This window comes from Uloborus diversus, chromosome 10 (assembly GCF_026930045.1).
Source record: "Uloborus diversus isolate 005 chromosome 10, Udiv.v.3.1, whole genome shotgun sequence".
In the NCBI taxonomy this organism is placed as follows: domain Eukaryota; kingdom Metazoa; phylum Arthropoda; class Arachnida; order Araneae; family Uloboridae; genus Uloborus; species Uloborus diversus.
The window spans coordinates 34,842,225-34,855,416 of record NC_072740.1 but is presented as its reverse complement, the minus strand read 5'-3'; the positions used below and the strand labels follow the sequence as shown (position 1 = coordinate 34,855,416).

The 13,192-nt window shown below is 30.7% G+C and overlaps 1 protein-coding gene across 1 annotated transcript in view; it reads left to right on the top strand.

Annotated features, from left to right (window-relative positions):
• The window catches only part of LOC129231715 (WD repeat-containing protein 35-like), a 111,513-nt gene that overhangs the window by 19,479 nt on the left and 78,842 nt on the right, over positions 1-13,192 (top strand). The window contains exons 6-9 of the mRNA XM_054866078.1: positions 3,968-4,047; positions 6,183-6,263; positions 10,248-10,404; positions 11,471-11,619. Coding sequence (XP_054722053.1) covers positions 3,968-4,047; positions 6,183-6,263; positions 10,248-10,404; positions 11,471-11,619 — 467 coding nt within the window. The remainder of the gene's footprint in view (positions 1-3,967; positions 4,048-6,182; positions 6,264-10,247; positions 10,405-11,470; positions 11,620-13,192) is intronic.

Here is a 13,192-nt window from a genome sequence, read left to right as displayed (position 1 = left end):
CTTTTGTGAGAATGGATTTAGTAAAATATTCTTATGAGGGTTATATATATATATATATATATATATATATATATATTTATATATATATATATATATATATATATATACATATACATATATATACAGTGAAACCCCTCCTAACGGACACCCCTTTAATGCGGACACTCCTCTTATGCGGACAGTTTTTAATTCCCCGGCAGAGAGACATTAAACCTAATATATAAGGAACCTCTCTCGTACGGACACCCTCAAATACGGACACGGACACCCTTTTCGAAGTCATTTACATTGATATATCCTTTTTTGCGGATAGTATTTAAAACTTGAGAATTAAATAGCTACTCCATTGAAAGGCTTCATTTAATGCAAAGTCGACCAGCTTATACGGAGATAAAAAAATATTTCTTTGCAATTTTACTTTGCATCTACTGCGTAGCAAAAAATTTTCAGCTTGACACCGAAATGCATTTTTCATTCCAAAAAACATCATCAAATCGTCAAAAATAAAAGAAAAGAAAAGAGAAAATGATTATTCTGCAAGTTTCTGTCTGTATACCCCCACCCTCCCCCGTTGCCTTGTTCCTTTTCAGATGACTAACAAGCAGGCGTGTTGTGTCTAAGTGGAGCCGAGTTGACGCGCCATCTAACAAAAATATTTTATAGAGAGTAAAAGTAAAGCCAATGCAATATCATAAAGTAAACTTAAGGGTAAAAGCATTCAGTTGTTTCATCGTTCTCATTGAAATGGCTCTGAATACTCATCGTCAGCGTCGTACTCTTTCTCTTAAAGAAAAAATTAAAGTTATAGATTTCGCAGAAAAAAATAAAATTGGAATACGGAACATTGCTGAAAAGTTTGGTGTGGGACGCACACAAATTTGCTGTATATTAAAAGGAAAAGAGAAGTTTAAGAAAGAATGGTTCATAAATGGAAACCAAGAGAAGAAAAAAGATTTTCCTAAAAGTAATGCCCTTGCAGTGGATGAAATTGTGTTTAAATGGTTTGTGTCCGCAAGAAGCAAAAATATTCCGATTTCTGGCCCTATTTTACAAGAAAAGGCGAAAGAAGCAGCTACTGAAATGGGTATAGAAAATTTCAAAGCTTCCAATGGATGGTTAGATCGTTTTCGAACGAGACATGATATCGTTTTTAAAAAAATATGTGGTGAATCCATGGATGTGGATGCTGACGTTTGCGAGAAATGGTTTGAGAAAGTGCCTAGTTTGATTGAAAATTACGAGCCATGTGACATTTATAACATTGATGAGACTGGTTTGTTTTATAGAGCTCTGCCAGATAAAACCTTAACTTTACGGAAAGAAAACTGCTCTGGTGGCAAAATCTCCAAAGAACGCTTAACAGTTTTGTTGGGTGCCAGCATGGATGGTACAAAATTAAAACCAGTTGTCATCGGAAAAGCAGCCAGACCTCGGTGTTTTAAAGGACTGGATATAAAAAAATTACCTGTAGACTGGTATTCAAATAGAAGAGCGTGGATGACAACCAGTGTCATATCTGATTGGCTTGTAACTTTTGATAAGAAGTTGGGGAGAGAAAAAAGGCATATTGTTATTTTTATGGACAACGCGCCCTCCCATCCCAAAGACTTTCACTTGAAAAATATAGAAATAGTCTTCTTGCCAGCAAACACAACATCGAAATGCCAACCTATGGATGCGGGGATAATTCAAGTATTTAAAATTCAATACAGACAACTAGTTATGAAGCATTTAATCAATAAAATGGAAGAAACTAAAACAAGTAGCGAATTGTCCAAAACAATTGATGTGTTAGATGCAATCAGCTGGGTTAAGCACGCATGGAAGGAAGTTAAAAAAAAACAATAGTAAGTTGCTTTAATCACGTTGGATTCAAAAAAGGATCTGCCACAGAGGAAATTGACAACGAAGTTGATTGTGACAATGATGGATCCGATTTGCAGTCGTTAATGCAACAAGCAGGGTTCACAAATGTGACCGCTGAAGACTATGCTCCCATCGACGACCAAGTTTTCACTGAAGAAAGCGAAACAGAAATTGCAAGCATAGTGCGCGAAATTAACGAAGATCATACAGTTGAGGATGACGATGAAGATGAACTGTCCGTAAAAGAAGACGTTAAAACAATTAAAAATGTTAACGAAGCTTTAAGCGTATTAGATGGACTCAGGGAATTTTCAATTAAACACAACGATCCTAAAGGACTAGACTTGGTACAAGAACTTAAGATACATTTCGAAAATGAAAGACTTTCATCGATCAAAACATATCAACAGACATCAATCGAACAATTTTTTAAAAGTACAAATTAGGTATGTAATTTTTATGCGAACCTGTTATTTAAATCTCTTTGAGTGTGCAAAACTGTAATATTTGAATTTAACCTGATAAAATAATTGTTTATTATGTATATATTGGTAAAAACTAGTAAATTAAAAAAAATCTATGCATATGAAAGAGTAGAATTCACACATATTTCATTTAAGATTTCAAAAAACATAAACAAATAACTAAAGTTAATTAAATTAAAAAAACCTCTGTAAAGCGGACACCCCTCTCTTACGGACAAAAAAGTTTGTCCCGTTAGTGTCCGTAATAGAGGGGTTTCACTGTATATATAAAAGCAGTAATCTTTGTAGATAGTATGGGAGAGTGTTGTACCTTGGGACACTTTTCATATTTTAATTTTTAACGTCAATTATTTGAATCAAATTTAAAATCGAAGTCACATTAAAATACCCCAACATACTTCTATGCAATGTATTTATTAAAATTCAGACAGTTTGAAAATAAAATATTGCCAGCCATTTAAAGTAAAAGTTCCAAGCTGTCCCAAGGTACAACATCTTATTGTACCTTGGGACACATCCTGTTGTGCAATGGGAAAGTCTTCATGATTAAGGAAACAGCCATATACTTGAACCAATTTTGCAGTAGAAAAAAGAAATCCATGGTCGTGAATTAAATCATGATTAATTAATTATGAATTATAAAATAGGAATTTTGAATCATTATCTAGCATTAAATGTGTTTAAAAAACTACATAAGATTAGAACATTGTTTCATGTTCCTAAACATATCTTAATTATTAAGAACCATGCATATGTTGTACCTTGGAATGTGTCTTAAGGTACAAAATGTTTAGCTGTCCCAAGATACAATCACCATGTTGTTTGAGAAAAACCAAAATGTTGGTCAATCAGGATGTACTATCATTATTTTCTCATAAGCAAAATATTTAGAGTACTACTCTTTTACAAAAAAAAAAAAAAAATTCTGTTGTTTAAATTTACAAGTACAAAGATAGAAAATGAATTAAAAATTAAGATTTACTTTGGATTCATAAAATTTTCTTTCTCTCACAAAATCGTCAATTTTACTCATTTGATGTTGATTTTTGCTATGGCACCATTTAGTGGTGAAGGTTACTATTAGAGATTGCAAAAACATGGCTGCTAAAAATTGATTCTTAGAAATTAGCAGTGTCCCAAGGTACAACACTCTCTCTCCCCTATTGTGTGACTTTTAAGTTATAAATTGCTTAGTGAAGCTGCTTATTTGCTGTGGTGATTTGTTGTGCTGAAATAGAGTCTCTGATGGTTTTCAGTCTAGTGCCTACTCATTAATAAATTTAAAAAAAAACTTTTTGTACAGGTTAATTTTATCATTTGTGCTAGAAGAAATTGCTTTTTTACTTTTATGCTTGTTGTTTGAATTTCATGTTCATGCTTTTCCAAGTACAATTGTTATGTCACCCTAAATTGTGTTTTATAATACAATGTGGCAGTCATCTGTATCTTCTCCAATAAATGATAAGATAACTATATGCTGACAGGAAGTTGAATCCCTTAAATGCCTGCCATTGTGAAAGGTTAATCCTACAAATGCACACACTTAAGTTTCCACTCACTCTCTCACTATTCTATTTATGTTGAATACTCTATTATGCTCATTTCTGTCACTGTAGGAGTTATTATCGTTGGCTCTGTTGATGGCAATCGCATATGGGGTAAAGAACTGAAAGCACTGAATCTGACTTGTGTTGAGGTAAACTTGAATGTTTTGCATTTTTATTTTTAAAATGAGAATTATTTTCTGTTTCTTAGGTTTTTTTTTTCTTGTGTTTAAATAACAGTAAAGAACTTCTGAATTTGTTTAAATTTCATTGATAAAAATCACAATGCTTTGAATAATTTTGCATTTCCTAAATAAATATACAGTTCATATTTTTAAAATGTGAAATAGTAATTTTGATCATCAATTGTTAAATGATACTAAATTTGTCTCTGAATCAGTGTGTGGACAAATGCAAAGTAGCACCAATAAGATTTTTATTGTGATCTTTTTTGATTATTGATTGAAACAAAAAAGTTTACTGTTTCAGAAATGTTTATTTTTATAAAAAGATTTTAATTGTGCTTATAATTGCACATTTCAAGCCATTTAATTGAAAAAGCCAATTGAAAAGCTTGCACCATAAAAAAGAATGTTTTTGCCGTACTGTTACTTAAATTCTTTGCTTTTTGTTCCTGAATTATTGTGTGATTATCATTCATTTTTATTTCAAGATTCTGAAATTAAAAAAAAACTTTTTGTATAATTCTAACTAATCAAAGGTATGAAGCAGAAGAACTTAGTTGATGAATTTCATATTATGAATATATAGCCAATTTGTGAAGTAACTTTTATTTGCATTGTCTGTCATTACTTATACGGCCGTGCTAAGCACAGATGTGGTATCTGCAGCAGAGCTCAAAATGAGAAATTGATGATTAAAGTTTTACAACTCGTTTCTTTGATTTATGACTTAATTAAATGCTCAACTTGCGGTAGTTGTTTCGTAAATAACTTATCTAAAAACGGTAAGAGAGTATTTTTGTAAAAATCTTAATTTAAAATTAATAAATGTAGTTACGACAAATTTTCTTTTCAAAACCTTTTCATATACTAAGCTATTTTCACCGTTAGTGACAATTACTAGGCACTTTTAGGGGTATCTGCACAGATACGACAAAAATAGCTTAGTCAAACGTGCTCAATGTATCAATAAATAATACTGAAAACATCTGCTTTCTTTGGACTTAGCTGTTTCACTTTATTATGTTAATACAAATCTAACAGAATTTACCTTCTGAAAGATACCATTTTCAAAACTCCGGACAGTTAAAACTGTAATCCATAACAATTTTCTGTTTTTTATATTCAAAGAATGTTTTTTTATAATGTTTTATTTTCTAGATTCATTTTTACCGAGCAAGAAGATAATTTTGACAGCAGACGATACTGAAATAAAAATATTACTGGCCGTAGAATGAAATGCGTTTTTTTTTTTTTTTTTGCTTGAAAGAATTAGATATGAATATTTTACATGCATTTCATTTTTTGAACTTGCATTTTAAATAAACATTTAAATAGAAAAAGCTGAATGTTTACTTTAAAAATTATGCAAAGTTGTATTAGTTTTTATTATCAACCTGTATCAACTATTTAATGATAAACTAATTTTAGTACTCTCTTACAATAAACTGCTACGTCATTAAATATGCTGCTTTACTAAGGTATAAAAGTCGTATCTATAAATTACTAAGAAAAAAAGTGGTAACTGCGCAGATACCACATTAAAGGCTTAGTATTTGTCATTTACGTTCAAATTGCCTTAGCAAACTAAGCAACTTTGCAGTTACGACTTTTTTCTTAAAGCTTTTTTTAATATTTCGCGTTCACAAATCGCCAAAAAACTTGAGATTTAGGTAAATTAAATTACTAACAACCACCTAGTGACAATAACTCAATTTTGATAAAATGTGCAGATACCACATCTGTGCTTAGCACGGCAGTATAGTTCAATATACCTTCATTGCTATATACAAAGGATAATTTCATTTAGTTTTGAAAAGGCAATATGCAAATTTCAAGTTATGAATGGGTCTTAGTTTTGTGCATGTATTACATCATCAATTCATGTTTCCTAAAGAACAAATCCATTGAATAATATATTATATTATAATTGTTGTAGGTTGTTCTGAAATTAGTACAAAAAGAACTATTTTGTAGTTCATGATAAATTAAATACTCATAAAAAATATTACTTTCTTTTTCTTGCTCAGTTTAATGGCAATTTGTAGAAAAGAATAATTTGAAAATATTATAGAAAACAATTTCTTTTTCTTACTTCTTCATAGTGGTCACCTGATGGAAGATTGCTGCTTCTGGGATGCAGCAATGGGGAAGTTCATATGTATGAATTTGGTGGAGCATTTGTGGTATGTCTAATTATTATATTAGCATGCATGTACATTTTTAGTTCAACCCTTATTTTTGAATGCAATATATTAAATTGAAGTTAAATCTGAACAAATATGGCCAGTGCGAGACCGACGTGATAACAGGCCAGACAACTTCTTTCCCCCCGCTTCGTTACGCCACCAGTCATCGATCTATGAACTTGGCGCGAAATTTTGAAAGCAGTGCAGTTTACCAGTAAACAGTAGTTTTGCTTGCTGTAGCTGAAATAGATGAAATGGGATATATGTTACTTTGGATGCACATTTTTTAACACCATACTATTGGATTTGTCCACATACCGGAATGTAGTGGCAATTAAAAAAATATATACAAGTCTTTTAAGTGTCTGAGTGAAAGTGAGTCAGTGATTTCCGAATCCGAACAACCTTCATGCGAAGAAAATATTGGGTGCCTTATGGAATAAATATCTAAGTTCGGAAGTAAGTACTTTTCTTAGATAAACTTATTTACTTTTTATGCAGAAAAGTTCATGCAGTTAAAGTTCCTTAACTTTTCCTCACTTACACAAGCAATTGTTCATTCGTTTCTAATATCTTTGTAATTTTTTATTTCAGCATACTGCTTTAATATTTGAAACGGTTAACTTGCAACTTTTATTTCTTTATTTTTTTAATTTTGTACAACGCATTTATTCGAAATGGATTTTCCAAGCTGACAATATACATTGTGTCAAAATTTTCTGCAAATATACTTGTTGCTACCAGAAGTAACGTAATTTAGTGTTGATATTCAGTTAATATCTAAACAAGTTTATTGAAACAGGTTTTTAACTAAACTAATCTTATACTTTCGGTCTCGATTAAATTGTTTCATAAGCTACCATGTGTTATTTTGATCAAAAAACGTTCCTTGGTGGGCTTCCGTAATTCTGAGGTAGAAGCTTAGCTTTGAATGCCGGAGGTCGTGGGTTCGATTTCCAGACATTTCCCCCGACTACGCTACTGCAATGTTATTCAAACAAGTTGGTTCTGTGTGTAAATGAAAATATATATGAATGAATTTGTTTTTTTTCACTGTCGTCTTAGGGTTTTGTGCTATTTATGCATAAATTTCGTTGAGTTAACTGCAGTCATAATTTCTGGGATTGCGAAAGATTACTTTTAAGCAGTGGATACACAACGTGTTTTTGCCAAATGCTCTATGCTTGTTTGTTATGCTTAAAAAGGGCAAAAATATCTTGAACTATATATTTTTTGAATTCCTTGGATTTTCTGTTAATCAGCTAGCAGGAACCTTGAAACTGTAACATAAATTGGATTAAGGAGCTATCCATAAACGATGCTACAAAACTTTGAACAAATTTGTCGCCCCCCCCCTTGTCACACGTAACGCTGTTTTAAATGAGCATATTGTTATAAACAACGCGTGATATCATACTTCTTGTTATCCCTAAAATGGTCATTCTATAGGAAGTTTTTCGAAAAAGGGTTACTTTGTCATCAATTAATGCTTTTTAAAATAATTTTACAAAAGCCTAAAATGATGAACTATTAAAGCCCCCCCCCCCCTAATTACAAATGACCACTAGCAGCAGAAAAAGCTAAAAAAGAAAAGTAGCAAAATTCCAAAAAAAAAAAAGGCTACTTAGATATTATAAAAAACATTTCTTAACGTACAACATACAGTATTCATGCTGTTGTATAATTTATACTACAACTTATGTTTCTCAAGTTGAATTCCTGTGTTTTTTTTTTTTCAAGAGTGCCCACCGAGGGGGGGGGGGGGATCATGGTCTCATAATAATGATAGCTTTTCAACGGCTATAGTTATAAATAACTGTGCCGTTGAAAATTGAGGGGGAGGGGAGGAGATGGTTTTTGGGGTATTTTTCTTGAAGTTTTCATAATTGAAAGGAGTAAGGCACCGTTTATTTTGGGGGATGGCACTCAAGTGTTCATATCTTTTTAAAAGCATTAATTTGCTCAGCTAAGTTAACATTAATAATTTGGTATTACTTAATTTGATGATATGTCTTTGAAACATATTTCAGTCATGTTTCCCGTTTATTTAAATAAAATTGTTTATTTTTTAAAATGTCATTTGAAGCTTATTCAAATACAATGTTAAAATTATTTTTTGTTTTGATGTAATTGTAAAATGAAAGCTCATTTATTTATTTGAATACTCTTTAAGACTTAATGTTTCAATACAATATACGAGTAGTTTAGAATGTGATTAGTTATAAAATTGTTTTCAAATGAAAAATAGATCTTTGTTCATTTATCACTTCGTTTTAACATAATTGTAAAATAAAAACGTGTTTACTTATTTGAATACTTTTTAAGACCTAAGTATTTTCATGGAAAATACTATGAAAAAACTGTTTATTTTTTAAAGTATGATCATCGGTTCCTTTTTATGTTTTTTAAATGATAAAGTAGAACTTTTAATACTAATAAAATAATAGAAGACAAAAATAAATAAGGCAAATAATTCAATTAAACCAAAATACTAATCGAAACGCGCACTTCCCAATATCATCGTGGATCGACGAACGATGACGTCATTTGCTAGTTGGATGGCCTTTTATATCTTGACGGCCTCGGCCAGTAGCATAACACATACAGCAAAACCCCGTTAAGCCGAGGGCTAGAACTCAAAGCTTCATTAGGGCACACATGTTATTCATTGGTCAAGCTCTTCTTCCAATCATGTTCTTTTGGTTTGGACCCCCACTTGATGCTCTTCGCTCCCTTGTGATCCATAGGGACCCTTTGTGCTTGCACTATTTAGCCAAATAATAGTGCTTTAGATTGTTGTGTGTTTTAGTTAACATCCAAAGTACCAAATGTCAAATCTAAACAAATACATCTGCTAAGATAGTTATTGAACCCCTCACTTTTTAAGTCTCATTCATTACTTCCAAATAAGTTGAAATTTTCAATGAACATATGATTACAATAATTGTGAGATAGGTTCAGTTTGTCAAAATTTTCAATTTTGTTTTATTTGCAGTTCAGTATTTACTTTCTATTATATCTCTTTCTTCTTTAAATGAAAAATTTTATAGATACTTTTCCATTTTAGTTCACTTGGTTCTGGCAATGCATAAATTTATTTGAAATGTAATATTACAAAAAAAGAAAAAAGTCCGAAATTTGAGAGAAAACTGCTAAGACTAAAATAAAAACTGGAGAACTTATTTTGATGATTAACATCTTGCTAATCAGCAAGAAACCAAGGTAAATCATATGAGAGATAAGTAATGAATGAAAAAGTCTTTATAAGTTTGTGTTTTTCCCAACATAGTAGAATATTTCCTAATATCTAAAAATAAATAATTATATTATGCTTTTTTCATTTTTCAAAACCGAATTCAATTAACTCACAGGATTGCACATAAGAAAGTGAAAATGCTCGACTGTGTTTAAAATGTCTGTATCACATCATGAAATTATTGTTTCTGACATCCTTTTTATGATATGTGTTATATTGCATAAGTTTTCTTTTCTTGTTTGATTCTTTATTGGCATTGAGACAACATGAAAATTTCAAGTTCTGTGTGTCCTTTTTTCCATATCTCAGTTTTCTACTTAATTGCTCTTTACTTGAGTGCTTTGTATTTTTTATTGTACCGTCTTTGCAAGAAAATAAATGAAATGTTGACCAAAAGAAGCAGCATTATGGAAAAAAGTATTTAAAAAAAATATTTTAAGTAAGTTTAGAAATAGTTTATGGCCATCACAAAGATCATGTGTTCACAGGTTGCATATCATAAAAATTTATGTTTTCTACATTTCAGTGTATATTTAGTAGTTGTGCAGTTTGAATTACTTACAATGAGAAAATTTTAGCTAATAATTGTCTTTATTATATCAATCATTACACTTCATTTACTGATGTTCAATTAATATGAATTATCATAGAAGATATTAAGTTATTAAGTTTATATTTACAAGTTTTCTTTTTCTCTTTTTTATTTATTTATTTTTTTATTTCAGGGAAAAGTCCCTATGACCCCAGCAGCTGAAAACAAAAGAAAAGATGATTTGATAATGATTAGTTGGTTTAAAAAACAAAAAGATCCTGACATTCCTTCTCTTGCTGTGGTATTTGAAAGTGGTTTGATACAGCTAATGAAAAATGAAAATGATAATAGTAAGAAATTGTGAAAATCCTCCTACACTTTTGTTTCTATTAATATGATGCATTTAAGACTTGGTTCTTTTTGAAAATGAAGTTCTTTATTGTTAGTGTAAAGATGTATATGAATTGATAAGTTCTTCCTTTCGAATTTGTGATAAATACTCTGTGCACTTTTGTTTGTGTAAATGAGATGTATTAAAGATTTGGCTTCCTTTTGTTATTGGAAGTTCTTAATTATTTGTGTAAAAACAGGTATCAATTATTTTATTTATACCTGTATTTTTATTTATGATAAAATAATAATTTTTTTTCAACAACATGAAATACATAGGCTAAGTTTTAGGAGTTGTCACTAGGCTGCACTTTGTGTTTAAATAATTTATTTCCCTGAAGGTAAGTAATTACACTCCTGGCTTCGAAAAAGATCATAGTTTTTCGGCACATCAAAAGCCCCTGAGTATGTTGAGGGTGGTTCAGTTTCAAATTCTTTCCATTTGTCATTATTGCTGCTGTTTTAATTTTTTCATCTTGGTTAGCTTGAATGTAAGATACAATGTCCTCGGAACTATGTATTTTGTAAGTGATAACATAAGCAGTAACAAAATAGTGTACAACTTTCGAACTCTTAAATCAAACTCTCTCTTCCGACAAATTAAAAAGAAAAGAGCCATCATCTCTTGTTCTCTGGATTTAGACTGGTGACTAACTTTCACTGACGTCAGAAAGAGAGTGAGCTTAGCATGAAGTCAAATGTTTTTTAAAGAATAACAAAAATAATGCTTGCTTTTATAAAAATACAAATCTGATGACCAGCAACAGGCTCTGGGCCCAAGCTATGCTGCTCCTACACAGTCTTTTAACCAAGGTTCGCTCATAAAAGCAGCTTATGCTCCCTTAGACTTAACATTATACCAAACAAATGTTTCTAATTTCCTTGTTAAGTCCAGGTTTTCATTGAATAAGAGCTCATTATAAGTGAGTATGGTTGTATTGTTATTTACTTGCTTTTATAACTGAATTATGTAGTTTTAAACACAGTGGTTTCATTCTGTTTTCTCATGAAAAAGTCTAATTTTAGATGCAGTAGGACTTGAGACGGGACTGCTAATCACATCATTTGAATGGAACTTTAATGGGAGTATTATGGCTATTGCTGGAAGAAAAGAAAAAACTACCTACCCAGATGAAAAGTCTAATGAAGTCAAGTTTTTCAACCCTTTTGGTCAGGTAGATCTTTTAACTACATAATAAATAGACATAGACATTTTAATTCATTTAAAAACCAGAAACTCAGAATTTTTAAGGCTGTGTCTGTATCAAAAAGAATTGTAGAGTAAAAGCACATTTTTAAGAATGCTATGTATGATCTAGTCCAGGATCTCCAAACTGTGACCCACAAACCTATAAAATCTGGCCTGCAGCAGCAGACCAGGTTTATAGCGCTATAAAACAGCAGTTATAATTATTGGTATGTTTAATTTCCCTGTGAGAACTTCTTATGTATTTACATTTTGTGAGTTTCTAATTTTCCTGTATACTAGGAAAAATTCACTTAAATGTTTGGTACCATTCAGTTCCTGTATTCTATCTAAGTTGAATATTCTATTTGATTGTGTTTGATTCGATTGAATTTTATCGACCAGTATTGTAGCAAGAAATTTACTTGTAGGTGAGGTAAAGGAAATTTCTATTTATGCTACTGGTGAATACAGTTGATCTTTTTCAATTCTACTGAATTCTTTTAGAGTTGAATACGCCCCTTAAATCTTACTTAAAAAAAAAGCATTATATTTTTTGTGCTTTATTTCATTAGAAATTAACGATATAAGACCCTCAATAAAAATAGTTTGATTGCGAGAGAATTATAAAGAAGAGAAAGGAGGAATGTGACAGTGCTGCATTTATTACAAAATAAAATGAAGCAGCTTTTCCAGCTTTTCTAGTAAATAAAGTGGAGACAGTCAAAAGCTGCTACATCTACTAGATAAGCTAAAAATAACTTTTCACCTTTTATTTTGGAAATGAATGCAGCACTGTTCCATTTCTTCTGATACTCCACTATAGGAAAGATGTTGGAGAATATATAAGTCAATAAAGGATTAATAAGGTTATACAAAAGGTTACTAATAGGCTCTGAATGGTATTTTTTCACAAATGATAACAAGGGATGATTAGTTTATAAAAAAAAAAGAAAGAAAGAAAAAATTGATTTCATAGCTACTGAAATAAAAATATTTGGAATCAATCTTAAATAATTTTTATTATTTAATGTTTCAACCAAGTGATTAACAAATCTTAGTTCTGATGCTAGCAGATAAAATAATTATACTTCTTGTGTTCTTTCTTCTGACTTTGGTGGATGAGAACTGAAGATTTGAAGTAAAATTTGAAATATGTTTTTAAATTCTATGAATACCGTAACAACACTTCATTAAAAATGTACTTTTTAATAAGAGAGCATGTTCAAGCTTAAAATGATGAGCCCACACAATTAAGTGAATTCTGGAAATTTGGTTACAGCAGGATCAAATATCATAATAAACATGGTATTTTTTTTTAAAGGATAGTGTAATTTCTATTGTTTTAACATTTTTGTTCATACTAGGTGCTGGTTAAATTGCTATAATTTTAAATAATTCCCTTGAGACAGTTTTTTAACACTACATAATCTTCACTCATTTCATTAAAAAGATAAAAAGAGAAACATGTGTTACATTTGGTGTTGATTCCGAATCTGCACTAACGTTCGTACAATTTATGTAACTATTCAGTACTATTAAGTATCACAAATATTATTTGA